Source organism: Haliotis cracherodii, unplaced genomic scaffold (genome assembly GCF_022045235.1).
Source record: "Haliotis cracherodii isolate W230 unplaced genomic scaffold, xgHalCrac1.p SCAF_5, whole genome shotgun sequence".
NCBI classification, from domain to species: domain Eukaryota; kingdom Metazoa; phylum Mollusca; class Gastropoda; order Lepetellida; family Haliotidae; genus Haliotis; species Haliotis cracherodii.
The window spans coordinates 9,960,111-9,980,155 of record NW_027266308.1 but is presented as its reverse complement, the minus strand read 5'-3'; the positions used below and the strand labels follow the sequence as shown (position 1 = coordinate 9,980,155).

The 20,045-nt window shown below is 40.3% G+C and overlaps 1 protein-coding gene across 1 annotated transcript in view; it reads right to left on the bottom strand.

The window, feature by feature from the left end:
• Nucleotides 1-20,045, bottom strand: part of LOC139442131 (5'-3' exoribonuclease 2-like) — a 60,572-nt gene that overhangs the window by 40,200 nt on the left and 327 nt on the right. The window contains exons 2-23 of the mRNA XM_071222933.1: nt 16,463-16,590; nt 15,432-15,543; nt 14,536-14,597; nt 13,353-13,464; nt 12,847-13,009; nt 11,281-11,331; nt 11,015-11,032; nt 9,982-10,071; nt 9,241-9,290; nt 8,688-8,813; nt 8,118-8,197; nt 7,311-7,368; nt 6,821-6,878; nt 5,865-5,914; nt 5,090-5,137; nt 4,871-4,924; nt 4,334-4,542; nt 3,701-3,785; nt 3,450-3,500; nt 2,164-2,271; nt 1,641-1,730; nt 583-655 (exon numbers count right to left, since the gene is read on the bottom strand). Coding sequence (XP_071079034.1) covers nt 583-655; nt 1,641-1,730; nt 2,164-2,271; nt 3,450-3,500; nt 3,701-3,785; nt 4,334-4,542; nt 4,871-4,924; nt 5,090-5,137; nt 5,865-5,914; nt 6,821-6,878; nt 7,311-7,368; nt 8,118-8,197; nt 8,688-8,813; nt 9,241-9,290; nt 9,982-10,071; nt 11,015-11,032; nt 11,281-11,331; nt 12,847-13,009; nt 13,353-13,464; nt 14,536-14,597; nt 15,432-15,543; nt 16,463-16,590 — 1,876 coding nt within the window. The remainder of the gene's footprint in view (nt 1-582; nt 656-1,640; nt 1,731-2,163; nt 2,272-3,449; nt 3,501-3,700; nt 3,786-4,333; nt 4,543-4,870; nt 4,925-5,089; nt 5,138-5,864; nt 5,915-6,820; nt 6,879-7,310; nt 7,369-8,117; nt 8,198-8,687; nt 8,814-9,240; nt 9,291-9,981; nt 10,072-11,014; nt 11,033-11,280; nt 11,332-12,846; nt 13,010-13,352; nt 13,465-14,535; nt 14,598-15,431; nt 15,544-16,462; nt 16,591-20,045) is intronic.

The following is a 20,045-nucleotide window of genomic DNA, read 5'->3' as shown; positions in this document are numbered from 1 at the left end:
ACCATTTTTCAACCAATAACAGTGTCCAACACCTTCACAACCCACGCCTTATTTACCGGTCAACATCTGGTATATCCTTGAGGAACACTGCTATACGCTGAACATTACTGCTGGTCGCTAACACTGTCCCGCTCACGTTGGCAACACAATCCCCGCTTACAAGTTTCAGTCATATGGGTTTAAGGAATCAGGTCAGGTGTAAGGAGCATGAACTACTCCATGAAAACAGCCTGATGATGAGTGACAGCAGGGAATGAATCACTGCCTATTCTTTGAACATAACAAATACACCTTTCACCCAAAATAATACATCAAATGCATAATTTGAACTTGGATAGTTCCTGCCCAATTCAATCCCCTTGAGTGAGTGAGTGAGTGAGTGAGTATGGTTTTACGCCGCTTTTAGCAATATTCAAGCAATATCACGGCGGGGGACACCAGAAATGGGCTTCACACATTATACCCATGTCGGGAATCGAACCCGGGTCTTTGGCGTGACGAGCAAACGCTTTAACCACTAGGCTACCCGACCGCCCCTAATCCCCTTGAGCAACTGCCCTTCAAAACAAGTCGATTTCTTACCCTGCCAAGCATATTTCTTGCCATTCAAATCTATCTTGAAGTCTGTGGGGTAGAAATCAATGATGGGTGATTCCTGAAACAAAAATAGTAGAACTTAACAACAGTTTCACACAAAGTATAAAGTTAGCATTGTCAAAAGAACAGTGTGATGTAAAATTCCTTAACACACCGTGAATAAAACATCTGTTTAAAAACACACATAATTGAAATGTTCATAAGCAATTTAAGTTTCCTTCTGTTTTTCTTCCACAATCAGAGTAGAGCAGGGTTTTGATGTCATTCTCATCAATTTCCAACAATGTAATTTGTGTGCCTCAAACAATGACATCCGACATGACAGTACTAGCAGAACATATTATGTTGATGTTTGTTTGTTTAACGCCGAATATTCCAGCTATATGATGGCACACTGTAAATAATCACGTCTGGACAACACAATCCCGTGATTGACATCATGAGCATCAATCTATACAATTGGGATATGATGACGATGCATAAACCCAGATCGGTGAGCCTGGCCACCCGATCCCATTAGTCACAAACAAGCATAGATCTTCATGTGTCAGGGCGGCCGGATAGCCTAGTGGTTAAAGTGTTCGCTCGTCACGCCGAAGACCCGGGTTCGATTCCCGACATGGGTACAATGTGCGAAGCCCATTTCTGGTGTCCCCCGCCGTGATATTGCTGGAATATGGCTAAAAGCGGCGTAAAATCCAATTCACTCACTTAATATTAAATAACGTATCAACAGTCATATCAACAGTCGGAAGATTTGTTGGTTTGTTGTTTAGCCAAAGCTCAGCAATATTCAAGCTATACAAAGGTGTCCCTTAAATAATCAAGTCTGGATCAGACAAACCAGTGTTAGATATGATGAGTACCATCGTACACCATTAGGTGTCACACAATCAACCAAGTCACAGGGCCTGACAAACATGGGATGCTGGGGACCTATTCTAACCTGGAATCCTAATGGTACGGCAGGAAAAGAATCCCTTGAACAATGTACAGCGATACACGTTATAAGAGACATTGTGTGTCTGGAATGTTCAGCTTACCGGTTCCTCCATGAGAGTCTGCCAGGTGAGGGGGAGATGCTGCTTGCTGGCGGCGGGGAACACACTCATCAGCTGCTCCAGGGGCTGGAACTGTAACGGAGGCACATACATCCAACATGACAGAAACCCTGATATCCCAGATCAGTTCAACCAGGATGCCAACTTTCCAGCATGCTATTTGGTGGTATTTCACAAACTTCTTCTCCAAATTTTACAAGGTAAAACTGACGGCTAAACCATAATTTGTACATATAATGATTACACATTTGACTGCTCCATCGACTTACAGAACAGTTCTTAATTCCAAAGATCGGGGAAAGGTCAACAGGTCAACAAAGTTTCCATTTGTTGTAACACAGTTCAAGTGAAGAAATAATAGCCCTAATCATCCAAACTGTAGGTGTGTCAGGGGGTTTGTCTCAAAATTATATCTCTGATATATCATTTATCCAGAGAGAGGGTTACGTGATAAATATTCATGTGAATCTGCATGAAGCATCCGATGGGATGGACTAATACTCACAGGTGCAGTGTTCCTCTCAAAGTCGTTGGGAAGGTCCCCGATGTTGACAAAGTCCGAAGCAAATGGTGCATAGTGGTAGGGGAAGTACCATTTCCAGGAAGCACAGCCCTGAAAGTAAGTCAGCGTGAACGTAATTCAGTAGCAGATGTCGGCTGTCATCACATGACAACCACACATATATGTCAATGTTAACATAACATTAAAGAAGATGACCTGTTCCTGCTCTAGTATTCTCATTAATCATGTTAATGTTGCAAGTTTTACTCAAACTGTCAGAAGAGAAACCATCTTTGGTAGACCGTAAGTTAGAAATGTTTTGTTTGCTTGTTTGTTTGTTGTTTCATGCCGCACTCAGCAATATTCCAGCTGTATGATGGCGGTCTGTATAATAATCAAGTCTGAACCAGGAAATCCAGTGATAGACATCATGAGCTTCGATCAACGCAATTGGGATCGATGACATGCATCAACCAAGTCAGCGAGTCTGACCACCCGATCCCATTAGTCGTCTCTTACGACATACATAGTCGCTGTCTGTATGTAGTCTGCATGCAGTGTGTATACAGCTGTATGTTGTCTGCCTGTAGTCTGCCTGTAGTATGTATGTAGTCTGCAAGTAGTCTGTATGTTGTCTGCCTGTAGTCTGCCTGTAGTATGCATGCAGTCTGTATGAAGTCTCTATGTTGTCAGCCTGTAGTCTGTATGCAATATGTATGCAGTCTGTATAAAGTCTTCAAGTAGTCTGAATGCAGTATGAATGCAGTCTGTATGTAATCTGCCTGTAGTCTGTATGAAGTCTCTATGTTGTCTGCTTGGAGTCTGTATGTAGTATGTAAGTAGTCTGCAAGTAGTCTTCATTCAGTATGTAAGTAGTCTGTATGAAGTCTGTATAAAGTCTGTATGAAGCCTGTATGAAGTCTGCAAGTAGTCTGCCAGTAGTCTGCATTCAGTATGTAAGTAGTCTGTATGAAGTCTGCAAGTAGTCTGCAAGTAGTCTGCATTCAGTAAGTAAGTAGTCTGTATGAAGTCTGCCTGTAGTCTGCATGCAGTATGTATGCAGTATGTAAGTAGTCTGTATGAAGTCTGCATGCAGTATGTAAGTAGTCAGCGTGCAGTTTGCATGCTTTATGTATGAAGTCTGTACGTTGTCTGTGAGCAGTCTGTATGAAGTCTGTATGTTGTCTGCCTGGAGTCTGTATGAAGTCTGTATGTTGTCTGCCAGGAGTCTGTATGAAGTCTGTATGTTGTCTGCCTGGAGTCTGTATGGATTCTGAATGTGTACTCACCTGATAGTAGTACCTCAACACCCAACACAGTCCTCTCACATAGTGGTGAGCCTGAAACAATGGCAACAAAAGCTTACTGCTGTAGTGTGACAGGACAGAGGTAGCCAGACACATAGATTAGTTTGTTGTTTCATGCCATTCAGCAATATTTCTGCATTATTAAAGAAACCTGTAAATAATCAAATCTGTGCCAGGCTAAACTGTGGTAGATAGCATGAGGTCAAGGCAAGGTCAAGAAAGTCACTACTCACCACTTTATGTCGGAAGTCAATGTCATTTGCATCGGTGTCAAACTTGGATTTGTAATACCTATCTTTCCAGCCATCTTCCCATAGTCTGTCAAACAAGAAAGTGTTCACCATTACTACCTTGATTACAACAGACCTCACAGTAAATACACTCAAGACATGCACAATGTGGGACATCATCTAGATAGCTCCCCCTCATGGAACATTCTGGGAAATACAACATTCCACATACTGAGGTGTTGGTTGAATTCGCCACAATTCTCCCTGATGGCAACAGTACAAAAAGCTGAGCCAAAAGAATTGTTTCAAAGAACATAGTCCCAAAGTGGGGAATCAAACCTGCACCTTTGGCGTGTCAAGCAAATGCTTTAACCACTAGACAACTGTGTTTACTCCAGTGCTTACGAGTCTGCACAAATGTTTGTTTGTAGTTTAATGCCACACTCTGTAAATAGTCGAGTCGGAACCAGACAACAATGAGCATCGATCCACGCAATTGGGATACGATGACATTCATCAACCAAGTCAGCGAGCCTGATCACCTGATCCCATTAGTCGCCTCTTATAACAAGCATGTGTTGCTGAAGACCTATTCTAACCCGGATCTTCACGGGTTCTGCACAAATGTCTCCTCACTTGACGTCATCATTAGGCTCCTCCTCTTCTTCATCCTCCTCCACTGCAGATGCTCCTCGCTTCGTTCCCCGACTTTCCCCACCATTCTCCGCGGCATTCTGATTGGCTGAGCCTCCACTAGATGTGGAGTACGATGCTGACTGCTGCATTCTCATCTGGTAGGCCTCATGTCGTGGGTTGGACACAGGAGATGCACCATCGCCAACAGGCTGCAAACCATCAAGCAAGATCACCATTCATGCAACTTTCTAAAGTACCAGAAACATGGAAAAAATAATTGTCAAGTAAATTTTTGCATCTTTGTAGGGATGAGTCAATTAAATGGGAGAAGGGCCTGATAAGGTCCCAACTGTATTACAGAAACAAGAACCATCAACAAAGTGAGGATTGGGTGGTTGGTTGGTTTGTTGTTTAACACCGCTCTCAGCAATATTCGTCATGGGATCTTACTAAAATCAATCCTGGACGTTCTAGGGTCCTGTTTGCTAATACGGCCTTGTCCAATCTTGAGGTGACCAATGAGTATCCCCTATTTACCTTAGGTGCAAACTGTCCCCCTGCCATCCATCGCGGTCGGTCTCCTTGTCGTTGCTGAAGATAAACATGAGTTCTGTTTATCACTCCATCAAATTTGTAAAGTACCATTCATTTTACATGTTCACAGTTATCAAGACTATATTTCCAAATGTCATGTCTCACATGTCCTGCCTTCACACAGCAGAAGGTGTGAAAGCCTCTTCAGGCCTCTTCACTCACCTGTTTCATCCTCATTTTCTTCTCCTTGTTACGTCTCCGGAAATCAAGCTGAAATGGTAACAGGCAAAACATTAATAGAAACACACTATTGCTACTGTCATCATCATCATCATCAATCATCACTGTTGTCACAAATAACATATCTGTACGCATGTCAAGTGAAACCATTACCACCACCATCACCATCACCATCATCATCATCACCATCATCACCATCATCACCATCATCATCATCACCATCATCACCATCATCATCACCATCACCATCATCACCATCATCACCATCATCATCACCATCACCATCATCATCACCATCACCATCCCCATCACCAATCATCAATCATCAATGTTGTCACAAATAACATATCAGTACGCATGTCAAGTGAAACCATCACCATCAAGTGAAACTGGATATTTTGACCAAATGAAAACATGTTAACTATGTGACAGTGAACATGGCCTTGCATGTACCACAAAGAGGTGCATTGTCATCTGGAGAAACACTAGCACCTAGTAGACACCCCATGTCACAGGTCTACAGATACATGGTGGATGTCAACATCATTAAAATGTCAAGTACTTAGTTGTTCATTGGTGAGTCAGCAATATTCCCGCCATGTCACAGCTGCTGGTAAAGAATTTTCACCAAGTAAACCAGTGGTTGACAGCATGAACAACATCCCTGGACATCATGGTTACAATGATACAAAAGCAGATCAAGATCTAGAAAAGATGCCTTGCATCCCGCGTCAAGGAGTAAACTGAGCACCAATACCTCTGTTTCTCGTCTCTTCTTGAAAATCTCATCTTCCACTTGACCCAGATCTGGAAGAAGAAGAATCCCACACAATTGAGGGAACTAGCTGCAGTCTACGAGCTCTTGGCTTTATGCTTCAGTTAGCTTGCTTATTCAAAACAGCATAAATTCACATAAATGAGCGAGACACCTGATACGATGTACTCAGTAGTTTAGTCAAGGGCAGATCCAGCATTTTTAAAAGGGAGGGGTCCAAAATATAAAAATCCTCTCAAATAGATAATTTTACTGCCTACAACATACTACATTTGGTTTTCAAAAGAAGGGGGTCCGCCGGACTCCCCCATCCCTCCCTCTGGATCACCTATGTTTGTTACATGTCAGCTTAATGTGGGAAGAAATCCCAGTGTGATGCAGGTCCCAGATGTTTACCACTCTGGTGAAACTAAGAGGAACAACACCTCATGCACTATGTTATTCACAAGGTAATCTTGAGATTCAGGATTTCAGAAGCATATTATCAATCCTTATGAGTGAGTGAGTGAGTGAATACGGTTTTACGCCGCTTTTAGCAATATTCCAGCAACATCACGGCGGGGGACACCACAAATGGGCTTCACACATTGTACCCATGTCGGGAATCGAACCCGGGTCTTCGGCGTGACGAGTGAACGCTTTAACCACTCGGCTACCCGACCGCCCCCAATCCTAATGAAATGAAGGGGGCAACTTTCTTAAGTGCTTATTATTCAGCTCATGAAGAAATAACATTCATTGTGTTTAAGACAGATCAAATGCATTCTTTTGACTTGTGGGCACGCTTAGATTCCAAAGGGCACGCTAAATATCCTGATAGAGCCCTGTATGTATTAGTTTCATTCAACGCAGAAAATAATTTACAGTGGAGAGGAATTCTGTTGAAACCCTGTTGTTTTTGTGAAGTGATACTGCCTGTTGTTAAACCACAGACTTACCTGCCATGACAAGTTGTACTCTCTCCAAGGACACCACTCCACTGTCCGTCAAGTAGCCCTGTACAAGACAAGCAAACCTCATTTGGTGACAGAGCTTCAAATATCAGATGCTTCATCACAACCAGACACACAGACAGTCAGCTCCCACACACAGCAGTGTCTGACAACACTGTTTATGACAAACATGAGGTACTTGACTCAGAATCCCAAAAAGCTATAACTAGTTTGTTTGTTGTTCTTGTTTAATGCCGCACTCAGCAATATTCCAGCCATATGACAGCAGCCTGCAAATATCTGAGCCTGGATCAGATAATCAGCGATTGGTGCCGTGGGAAGAGATCCATGCCGTTGCGGTACAATGACACACAATCAACCAAGTCACCAAGTCTGACCACCCGACCCATTGCCTCGTACGACCAGCATAGGTCGCAGGGGACCTATTCTAGCCTGAAATCCACCCTGCTATATCCCAATGGCCAGTCATACTTACCCCAGTCTTGTAGACGGTGATCTTGTACAGCTTTATCAGTCTGTCTATAGCTCCCTCTCTGAAACAAGTGTTGAAAGTTTATAACAGGTACCGGACCAGCTCATTTATTCATGAAACCCATTTATTTATACAACAGCCCGATGGACTATTATTTCGTTCACTGGTCTTACAAAAAAACTTGGATTTGGTGATACTGCTGAAATTGCACTGAAAAGATGTGCAGGAAGATTACACAACATCAAACTAACACTGAAATAAAGAACTGCTTTAGTCATGTACAGTACCGAAATTGTCTTATAGAAATTTGTCCGATAACTTGCCTGATTTGCTGGTTGTGGGGTATAAGGGATTTATTCTCCTGCTGAGACATTTATTTTTCTCTAAGGCAGGATACACAGTTTTTTATAAAGATCAAGTGGACCAATCAGATCTCATCATTCTCACATGGAGGTGTGATAAAGTCTGATGTAGTTCTTGGTCAAAGTATTCTATTTATAGCAACTTGTAACAAAACGTTATTGGGACAAAGGTACTGCATTCTGTGGGATGTCCTGACACGGTCCTGTCAGTACTCTATTACTTGGTCTGGGAATAAAAGACAGTATGAACGAACGATTGCAAAACCGTGAAGGAAGAATAAAGACTAAATTGGAAACATCTCACTGTTGTCTTTTCACATTTTATTTCACAATATTAGTGTTTCTGTTCCTTTCATTTCCATAATATATATTCTGAGTATCTGAATACATATTTGATTTTTACAAACAGCAGCCATGTCACTGTTCCCAGCTTCTGAGGCCAACCTACCTGATTTCCAAGGATGGTAGATGAGGTAGAAAGTCATTGCCCACAAAGAAGCACATGAACACCCAATCATCCAACGCTCTCTGAAAACATACAACACATAGGTTACCTGACTGATGCTATGATGCTCACATCACCACAATGGAGGCATTAAGGCTTAAAAAAGATAGCCTTCATTCTCAGGCACCCCCACATCATCATAAAAACCAACACGTTAAATATTCTGTGTCTCAAACACACGAATTTTTCAAGGGAACAAAAACACTGGGGAGTAGAACCCTGGGGTCGGCTGTTGTGGGTCCAGTTCCTCTATGGAGGTCATGGTAGATCACCATTCATTTCCAGTTGGGACATCGATAGTAAGAGCAAAGTGCAATATGTAATGTAGGGTAAGTTAAATATGACAAATAATTTGGAACATTTCTTAAGATTGTGTTAGAAATAGTCCAACTGTCAGGTCACCTGTCAGAATAATCATAACAAAACTATTTCTTTATAAACTCACAACATTATAAACTGTTTTATCAATATCAGAAAACATCCAGTGAGAACTAATATGGATAACAATCTCACCTCAAAGTCATACTCAAACGGTAGCCCATCCATCTGCAGCTCTCGCTCCAGGTACTCCCGAAGGATGTTCAAGCGCAGAAATATAAACTCCTGCTCTGCACCAATGAAGGGCTCGATCTGATCATGCTGAAGAAAGAGCATTTGCACAAAGTTGACAACCAACAAATACTTCATTCCTGGACCTACACTTAGATGTACCAATTTAATAATTGTCTTCAGAAGTCCCAGCTTTGTAAATATAACTGGTTGGTCGAAAAGAAGAATGACATGTAAAACAATAATGCCCAAAGTGATGCAGGTCTCACAGGTATGGTGCTGACAAACCTTGAAACATAATCAGGGCAAACTAGGATTCCAATCCACAATCATTGGTTTCTGGTGTGCCCAAGGGATGTAACTCTGCACAGCAAATTGTGACACCTTAGACAAGGCCCATGGCCCTGTACATCATGGAAACAATGGTTTTTTTGTCAAAACAATTTTACTGTGCACGCATTAGATGAAAATACTGTGAAAGAGACTATTTCAACAAGGGAGATAATCCGTGTCTTACCTCTCCAGATTTTTCCTTTGGCAAGCCAGCACACTCCTTCATTTCATGACCTTATAACCAACAGAAAAGTGCTTAATTTACCACCTGAAAGTGATGTTAAAATTGGTATTACACATGTGCACTGCTATCAATTGATATAGAAAGATTAAGTAAACCGTTCTGTTATAAAATTTACTTACTGTTTGCTAGAACATCATGAAAACTGAGGATACATTATATTAGGATGTAACACAGACAATCATCCAATAACAGCCATCATTCAAGTGAGGCCAGAACAAAATATGAGACAGGGATAGACATGGCCACAAGTCCATCAGTCCAAGAATAGCGTAAATCCAGAAATACTACGATTTGGATTTGACCAATGGTGTCTACCTCTGTGAAACAAGACAATGGTCATTGTTCGTTTTTGTTTGTTTGCTGTTTAACATCGTACTCAGCAATATTCCAGCTATATGACAGCAGTCTGTAAATAATCGAGTCTGGACCAGACAATCCAGTGATTGATAGCATAAGCATCGATCCACACAAGAGGGATACAATGATATGCATCAACCAAGTCAGTGAGCCTGACCAACCAATCTCGTTAGTTGCCTCTTGCAACAAGAATGGGTTGCTGAAGACCTATTCTACCCTGGATCTTCACGAGTCCCAAAATCTAAGTAATGGTTACTCATTGTACACAGTATACATATTGTGGAGTAAATTACTGAATAAGTAATACTTCCAAGTGGAACCTACCCATTTGTCCACACAGTTCGCACGGCTTGGGCTTGTTGGGTTTGAACTCCTCTCTGATGATGGTAAAGTATGGCTCATGGGTTGCCAGGCCTGAAACCATGGTAACACTGGGTCATACTGAGTGAGATGGGATTAATGATGCTCTAAACCGCATGTCATTATTTCACAATGTAAGCAGGTCACCGACGTTATGGTGTATCTTGGATACAAGCCCACAAGCTCTCTTCACAAGATGTTGAACTTAAGGCCTCTCGGCCACCACTTTAGAGTAAGAATGGTCTTACATCACTTTTAGCAACATTTCAGCAATATCACAGCGGGGGACACCAGAAATGGGCTCCACACAATATACTCATCTGGACAATCGAACCCAGGTCTTTGGCATGACAAGCGAATGCTCTAACCACTAGGCTATCCCTACCGCCCCCAAACACCACTTTTGACCAACAGGGGAGGTCCATAATACATGACAAAACAAAATGTAGATGATGCAACATAAACAAGTCATTTTAACCACACTTAGCAACATTCCTGTATTGGCAGCTCGTGACTCATTGCATGAGTGAGTTTGGTTTTAAGCTGTCAACATAATCAGAGCGAACATGGAACTTAAACCAGCGGTTGGTAGTATGAGGCTCGCTCAATCCCCAGTGGCTATTCCAACAAGAGTAAAGTCCTGGGGACCTATTCTCACAGGAAATCCCGACAAGGTTATAACAACAAGTTATTTCTTTCAGTCCAGACACTTAGCTGATATACCTACTTCATTGTTTAAATATACAAGAATACATTATATACATGAAAAACCTGCATGAAAGTTTATATCTATGTTTCTGCCAATGACTCCAGCGGTTTTAGAATTAAAATCCTCCAGTTTTAGTCCTTGTACAACATGAATTGAGATCAAATTCATTTGATTCAAATAATGACAATAGTTGAGATTTAGTCTAAACAGAACATATCCATCCAACAATTCATGTATAAAAATTATCATCCAACTTATTTGACGACAGAATCTTCCAAGCATACTTACCCAGCATAATGAGATCAGCTGAAACAAGACAGATTTCCTTATTTTTATAACATTTTTATTTCATTCCAGCAATGTTACTTTAGTTGCATTCTCAAATTAATTAAATTCAATTTACGATGATCTACTAATGACTGTACATGTTAACTATATTGGATACTCAGTGTATGGTGTACATGTGTACTGATCAGCTGAAATACTGCATCTTACTTCAAACGAGCTCTACCTGGCCATCGAAGCATGTTTAAACATTGATTGTGAACACCTACCGTCAGCCCCGCAGAGACAGTGATGGGTGTTGGGGTCATGGGCAGGCATGGCTGAAATGTACAGATGTCATTAGACTCATTCCAGTGACAGGCAACGCACATACAATCGAAACCATAAACAAAGAACATGTACTCTCTCATCTCTCCTGTACTCTATTATCTCTCCTGTACTTTCTCATCTCTCCTGTACTCTCTCATCTCTCTCCTGTACTCTCTCATCTCTCCTGTACTCTCTCATCTCTCCTGTACTCTCTTATCTCTCTTGTACTCTCTTATCTCTCGTGTACTCTCTTATCTCTCTTGTACTCTCCCATCTCTCTTGTACTCTCTCATCTCTCCTGTACTCTCTTATCTCTCATGTTTCTCTCCTGTACTCTCTCATCTCTCCTGTACTCTCTTATCTCTCGTTTCTCTCCTGTACTCTCTTATCTCTCCTGTACTCTCTTATCTCTCATGTTTCTCTCCTGTCCTCTCTTATCTCTCCTGTACTCTCTTATCTCTCATGTTTAACCCCTGTACTCTCTTATCTCTCCTGTACTCTCTTATCTCTCATGTTTCTCTCCTGTACTCTCTTATCTCTCCTGTACTCTCTTATCTCTCCTGTACTCTCTTATCTCTCATGTTTCTCTCCTGTACTCTCTTATCTCTCCTGTACTCTCTTATCTCTCCTGTACTCTCATGTTTCTCTCCTGTACTCTCCCATCTCTCTTGTACTCTCTCATCTCTCCTGTACTCTCTTATCTCTCATGTTTCTCTCCTGTACTCTCTTATCTCTCCTGTACTCTCTTATCTCTCATGTTTCTCTCCTGTACTCTCTTATCTCTCATGTTTCTCTCTTATCTCTCATGTTTCTCTCCTGTACTCTCTTATCTCTCCTGTACTCTCTTATCTCTCATGTTTCTCTCCTGTACTCTCTTATCTCTCCTGTACTCTCTTATCTCTCCTGTACTCTCATGTTTCTCTCCTGTACTCTCTAATCTCTCCTGTACTCTCTTATCTCTCCTGTACTCTCTTATCTCTCATGTTTTTCTACTGTACTCTCTTATCTCTCCTGTACTCTCTTATCTCTCATGTACTCTCTTATCTCTCATGTTTCTCTCCTGTACTCTCCCATCTCTCTTGTACTCTTTCATCTCACATGTACTCTCTCATCTCTCATGTACTCTCTCATCTCTCATCTTTCTCTCATCTCTCATGTTTCTCTCTTGTACTCTCCCATCTCTCTTGTACTCTTTCATCTCCCCTGTACTCTCTCATCTCTCCTGTACTCTCTCATCTCTCCTGTACTCTCTCTCCTGTACTCTCTCATCTCTCATGTACTCTCTCATCTCTCATCTTTCTCTCATCTCTCATGTACTCTCATCTACTCTCTTATCAATCACAGACCTCAGACCATGATGAGTTACAAATACATTTCCTTACCAAAAGATAATGTTTAGTCAAAGGATGAGCAGAAGTTATCCCAAAAGATCCCCGTATATTTGCTTCTTCTAAGTTTTTTCCGTGTTTCAAAATACAGTTCATAATCAATATCATTGACAAGTTAGCAAACATGAAATTTGTTACCTCTCTGTCTTCTAATGTAGTCCATGATCTTGTGTTCTCCTTCTCCAGGCACATTGGCATCGGACAAGATGACCTTGATGCCCGACCAGCCAGGGTCGTGGTTGAGCCGATCGTGAATGTAGTACCGCAGACAGTCGGCCAGTTTGAACATAAACGGTGTTCCCTGTTTGAGAGGTCAAAACAGAAACCACAGTGTGTACAAAGTACCCACAACCAAATAATGGTGCAGCCTTTATTATTTACATTTGAAAATGGACGAGTAACTTTATTTTCAAGATGCAGCAATCAGGCATGACTGTCGGCATGTTTAGCTCACTTGTCACAAGAATACAGAAGTCTGATTGTTTGATTAAACCCTGACTGAAGGATTAGAAGGTTCCCTGACTTGTGGAGGTCTGATCAGATCTTCACAGAGGTATCGCATTGGACTTAAAGATTTGATCATAATGACATTGATCTGTGCCGATATGTATTCCTACTGTGAGAACAAATGTGATAATGCTAACCGGAGTGATACAATTGCTGTCAAACTTTTCTTGAGCAGGTTTCTCTGGAGGGAGACTACAGCCCTTTGCAAAGATCTCTTCCCTTAGTTGAGCCATGATCTCCGTCTTCTCTCTGGAACAACCATTAGCTTATCAATCACTGTGAGGAAGTAGTACCATGCATCAATAACAGTGGTAGAGTCCACTCGTCTGATACTAGTTAAACTGCACATCAACATGATCAATGAACAATAAACAATAAAATGTTGTCCATAGACTACATGTGCTGGTCGCTGACCAGTTATGGCCATTTTTGTCATATCATTTCTGAAATATCCAATGTACAAAGTTTACTAAGCAAATAACTTTGAATTGTGTGAAACAATGAGCAAATGTGCATATTTCTGTCCATAAAAAAACACACAATAGATTTCTGTTATAACGCGGCTACAGGGAATCAAAACAGTGGAAATAGAAATTTCTCATCGATGAGAGAAATGACAGACAGATACATGTAGCAAGCAGGGACAGAACTGAATGTGCATCACCATGTTGTTGGATTTTTGTTGATGCATGAAGTAGTCACATGACACCGCTTGTGTGTCTCTTTTAAAGTTGTATTTTAGAATGGCCATTACATGGTTTGTTTTTTAATATTTTTTCACAAGAGTCAGTTTTGTTTACCATTTATGGATAAATATCTCTTTCTTGCAATGAAACCCAGGAATAGTAAAACGAGATGTGATCACATGCCTGCTATAACGAGGATTTGCAGATAATTGGTCCTAGGCAATAACAGGCCGAAAGCCAGTAGCTCTATAAAAAATATTCAGGACTCTTATCATCAAAATCTAGGTTTCCAGAAAATCACTGGGGTTTCAACTATTTCCAAATACCAATGTTTATGTATAAACACACCATAAACCAGCGATAGAAACTAACATTTTTAGTCCACTAGTCCTTATATTGACAACATATAGCAAGACCCTTAAAAATGGCAAATTTCTACTTGTCCTTATGATACCATAACTATTTGGTAGTTTGACAAGGACAACAGGACTAGTGCCAATTTCTATCACTGTAAACCATACTATTGATGAGTTAATCGGAAAGTTTCACTTGGGACAGTGCTCCTGTATGAACAGAGGGTCACTGCACACTGCCAAGAGAGTAGATATGACAAGAAATGTTCAACATGTCTTACATCGCTTCCTTTGAAGCTCGGAATCGCCTGGATCTCTGTTGATTCATCTTTGCTCGAGGGGCCTGAAGGAAAATTACATCCATTGTTACATTCAAGTAATATTTGCAGTGGTAGAAACTGTTGGAGCGATTGTCTGAGGCAGCAAATGGCTGAACTGCTAGTCACAAAAAGCAAGTGTTTCTGTGGCCAGATTTGAACATTGGTGGAGTTATCTGCCCCTTGTTTACATAAATAAGGCAGGCTTGACTGTTCGAGAAGTTTCTGGATGGGACAGTTTCTACAAGGCTGGCAGTACCTAAGTGACAGTGAGTGAGTGAGTATGGTTTTACGCCGCTTTTAGCAATATTCAAGCAATGTCACGGCGGGGGACACCAGAAATGGGCTTCACACATTTTACCCATGTCGGGAATCGAACCCGGGTCTTCAGCGTGACGAGCGAACGCTTTAACCACTAGGCTACCCGACCACCCCACCTAGGTGAGAGTGACAAGAGGGCAATTTGTAGCCTTTTGACCTGATTTGTTTCCTATCTACTTGACAGGTGCACTTTGGATACCTATTTGGGAACACCAAATTCCTGTCAGCTTCCAACACTATTTCAGATTCAAGAACAGAGACATTTGAGAGTGACAAAAGTCCAGTCATTTGTGAGAGCATGAACCTAATTATGAGACCTGTTTCTTATTGCTGGTGACACTTATTTCACCCATTGTACTGCCTTTTCCACTGTAAAACCCAAACAGTGTTTTAATTTATTATTGATGATTAAATGATCTTGTGTGGTCATTTATTGATTTCACAATTTCGTCTTGTGCAACCGGTTTCTAGGTTAACCTAGATTTAAATCTGGAAGTCCACTAATAATAGACAGGATGACAACAGTTACTGCTACTCACCACACCATCTATAGCCATGTAGAGGACTTTCCTGGGACGTACGATGGAGAAAATGCGATCAATGTACTCAAAGATCAGGACCATCATCTCATCCTCATTCTTGGGAGCAGGTCTGGAAGGAAAAGTATATTTAGACATGCGAGTGACAACTGAGGACTACACAAATTGGCATTACACAGGCCCATCAAGACCCGGGAGGTTACGATAATGAGAAAAATGCATAATCCACAAGGCTGCTTCTATTAGGCCAAACTGCTCACACGCTGATACCATCTCAAGAAGCTTGGTTTATCTATTTTCGGTGATAATTTGGGAAAACAATATTTCCATTAAACAAAACTTAAGCATTACAACATGTGTACTACAGCTAGAATAATACCAGCTGACCAAAGGATAGAAGTCAAAGTTGTCCACAGGTTCAATCAGATTGTTCATTGTTGTTTATCATGTTTAGTCACCATTATTTAGATTTTTGGACTCGTTAAGATCCAGGGTAGAATAGGTCTTCAGCAACCCATGCTTGTCGTATGAGGCACCTAACGGGATCAGGTGGTCAGGCTTGCTGACTTGGTTGTTGCATGTCATCGTAATCCCTATGGCATGGATCAATGCTCATGATGTCAATCATTGGATTGTCTGGTCCAGATTTGAATATTTACAGATCGCCATCATATAGCTGGAATATTGCTGAGTGCAGCGTTAAACAAACAAACAAACTTAGACTTGGGAAACTAGTACTTATGCTTAACCCTGTGTAAATGACAGGCCAAACATCATCATCATAACTCACATGTAAGGTACCAATGATGGAATTGGAGTTTCGAAAATAAATGCCCAACATCAACTTCTTAACCCATTAGCATGATCAGCATAAACAAGATTCAGTTATTTCATCCTTAAGCTTCATTCTGATCATAGATAATTATGTTAATCTTATCATGTTAATAACCTGGAAATGAAGTGCAAGAACTTAATTTCTGTGGAAATAGCCCAATAAATTTGAAAATGAAAATAAGGCATATAAGTGTTACTTGTCTTCAGGATGGCAGCATGGATGGATAATGCCGTTCATGTCCAAGTAGAGGTTGTCAAACTCCACGTCATTGGGGTTAGGCTTGCTGCTGTCAACAGGCACCATGACCCCATTCACCTCCTTCGGCTGCAAACAAACATGCACAATTCATAATTGGCATTATCCGATTATCATGGTGGGAGTAGTGCTAAATTGAAATGCAAAACTTTGTGCCCATAAAACTGGGTAAAGTTCCATCCTCTCAGTTTATTATTCTTAACGTATCATTTTAATTGAAGGGACAGGACGTCAACTGTTCTGAAGCTTTGTTTGTAAACAAGAGCTGATAACCCCTGAGCTCACCATGCTTACTCGGCTCTGCTCGCCCTATTCAGTTTCCAGTAACCACACAGCAAGTGTAGGCCTATGACAGGACCGGACTTTACTGTTGTTAGTAAATAAACACACTCAAATTAGAACAGACAGGCCTAATGCCAGGCTTTCGGTGCGCTGTATTTGTATTTCTATACACTTTATACTTCAACAACTGCAACAGTGAGATGCATGATGATATAGCTTTTCACATCAAATTGACCGCATATTGATCGCTCTGCGTAGGGCTTCGATGACCAGGTGTGGAGGATACGCAAATGGAAAAAGTTTTTCATGTTTAATGACATTTTAACAATGGTGATGAAAGACAAATATTTCATGATATAATAGCCGTATTTGACGTAATAAGCGCTGAGGGAACTCTCAAAATTAGAAATAGGGCGCTCTTATTAGAATATAATTTTGGTGAAAATAAAATAGATTTGAAAGATTGTAAATTTCTAGGTTTATGTACCTGAAATGATATCAAAGAAATGTCTGGGCATATTATACACGACAAATATATATCTTTCCAGATTTAATTGCCCATAATTAAGGATGCATATAACAGACGAGTGCATATTATACACAAATAAATAAGTCTTGTGTTCATTGATCAATCGGAAGAGGTGCTAATTTGGATTGTTAACTAGCCAATATATTAGCAAATATCACCGTGGGTGCTTATTACATGAAGACTCATCGAAGTACTGTCCCTTTAATCATCAATGTATCAGTCATTAGACTAATGGTTATTTTTAGAATGTGATCATGGTTATATTCCATACTTGTTCACATGCATGTTCACTTGATGACCTTCGTGAACTTGGCACGCATGTCATTGTTTTCAGCAAGTGTTAAAGGGGCACTGATCTAACACAATTCCCCGGACTGGTTGTTGCCTTTGTTATTGTTTTTTCCCCGTGAGTACCCGGACGATACGCAACGCAACTGAGCGTGACCAGAAACTGGGCTACCGTCTGCAAGGACAGCTAAATCAACTTGGAGGCTGGAGGCAATATTTGTTTTACGCATTTTTGAACACTGATTAGTTTAACCGTGATCTATAAAGATTTCGACAAAGGCGCATGTTAATTAATTTCTTCAGCCTAAACAAACAGACAAAAAGAATGACGGAGCTCATTGTATGTCGTCATTTGGAAATACCCCAGATGGTTATAGTTTAATAATAAAAAAAAGTATCCATGCAGTGAAAGCATTTTCGGATTTCGGATTGTGTCGATAATACGATTACTACTCACTTGTTGTCATCCACGTTTTCTCGTATAACCCTACACTTGTGTATTTGTCGTCATTCACTTGATGCTCAGTTAATGAATTTATTACAGGTACAATTAGTGGTAGCACCACTTAGATTACCTGACAAAGGTTCCCATTTGGCATTTATTGTGTCTGGGGTAATTATTCAATCTAAATCCAGGTTTGAAGTGAGGTGAAATGTGTGTTATGTAATATGCACGTGGCAGCCCAGCAAGAGGTGAATGATCAGTTGATTTACTTTTTTTTGTAAATCAACGGATCATTCCTAGTCATCAAAGGATTAACAGAAATTACGTTGATTGATTAATCACTGTTATCTTGCACAGTGGATATGTCAAAAGGGAGTGTTTACATGTCTAGGTTTACTAAAACAAAGGGAATACACTCATATCATGGCGTGAAGTGTCGATGTAAAAACAACATACTTAGTTCAAAGGGTTAACTAATAATACGTTGATTGATTGCTCATTGTTATCTATCACTCAATGGATTTTTTAGGAGCCGTGGACGTTATGAAAATAGTGGTCACGTGGGCTTTCTCAGCCGACCCTTGAGACTTGACACCTATGTGAAACACCTGAAACAATCTAAGTGATCAGTTAAGAAAGGAACACGGGTTATAGTATCCCGAAACGATATATATCTTTAAAAATATTTGATTGTTACAGAGACACGTGACATCGAATAAGTTTCTTTGTACAGCTGCAGACGAGTGGGATATTGTTCCTTTGTGTGGATATTCACGGATACATTCCTCGAACAAGGAAGCTGCCCAAAATTTATACACATAAATTTGGTAGGTTGTAATTATGGTATTTGTATTTTGGTTTCCTTCATTCTCTGTAGCATTGAACCGATTCGTTCTTGTTCCTCTACGTCTTGGTTGGGAAATTCTTAGATTAACTAAAATTGATTAAGACGATCAAAAGGGCCTAACAACATCACAACAGATTATTATGTTTGATTAGAAGCCAAACAACATAGAAATGTACTTTTCAACGTAACATTTTCAGTCTCTTGGTGATGATATTAAACATCAAAATGTTTGGAATTCGTTATCATAATAATACAGATGGAAATGTTTTTCAGTCACTTTGTAAAATAACTGAATATTTAGGCGTTTAATAAATTTGAAAATGTTACACATTTTGACAGTAAAAAAATATACACACTATAAAAAAAAGCAATGCTCAGGTGAAATATTTACTTCGTGTTGCAAGTCAAAATAGTGTAAACGAAAATCGCAAAATTACCAAGCAAGTGACTTATCAACATTTCGTCACCATTACATTTTAAACATATTTATTTCACAACTTGCGAACTGGATTGGTAAACAAGCAAAAGCTTATTTGAATACCGCTCCAGAATTAGAATACAATATAATATGACAAAAGTACAGTCAAGGAATACAATTATATACATGTTCTTATTGTTGAAACTACGTTGTCGGCGCTGTCTGGTCTCATTTTTACCCGCAAAGATACTACATTTCCTTATTATCTCAAAAACTCTATTTCATTTTGTTGATCAATGTGACCATACGCCCTTATTACTACCCATAAAAGTGACTAATGTGCTTACGAATGGTGCAGCAGAGGTCACGAACTAGTCTAGATTTCTGCTATACATCCGGGTACTCACTGGGAAAAAACAATAACAAAGGCAACAACCAGTCCAGGGGAATTGCGTTAGATCAGTGTCCCTTTAACAGTTCTGCATTAATCACTATAAACATTGTCCCCTGAAAAGTGCATGACTCCCATTTTGGCTATTGTGCATGCTCAGAATGTGTCTTGTGAGCATTTTTCAAAAGCCAGAGATACTGTCTGCACAAATTGTTATTATGGTGTTAATATTCGCAAACTTGCTGCCTTATTGGAAGTTGCACAAACTATTGGTTCACGCTTTGAATCAGTATCAGGAGTAATGCACTTAACATGATTATTTAT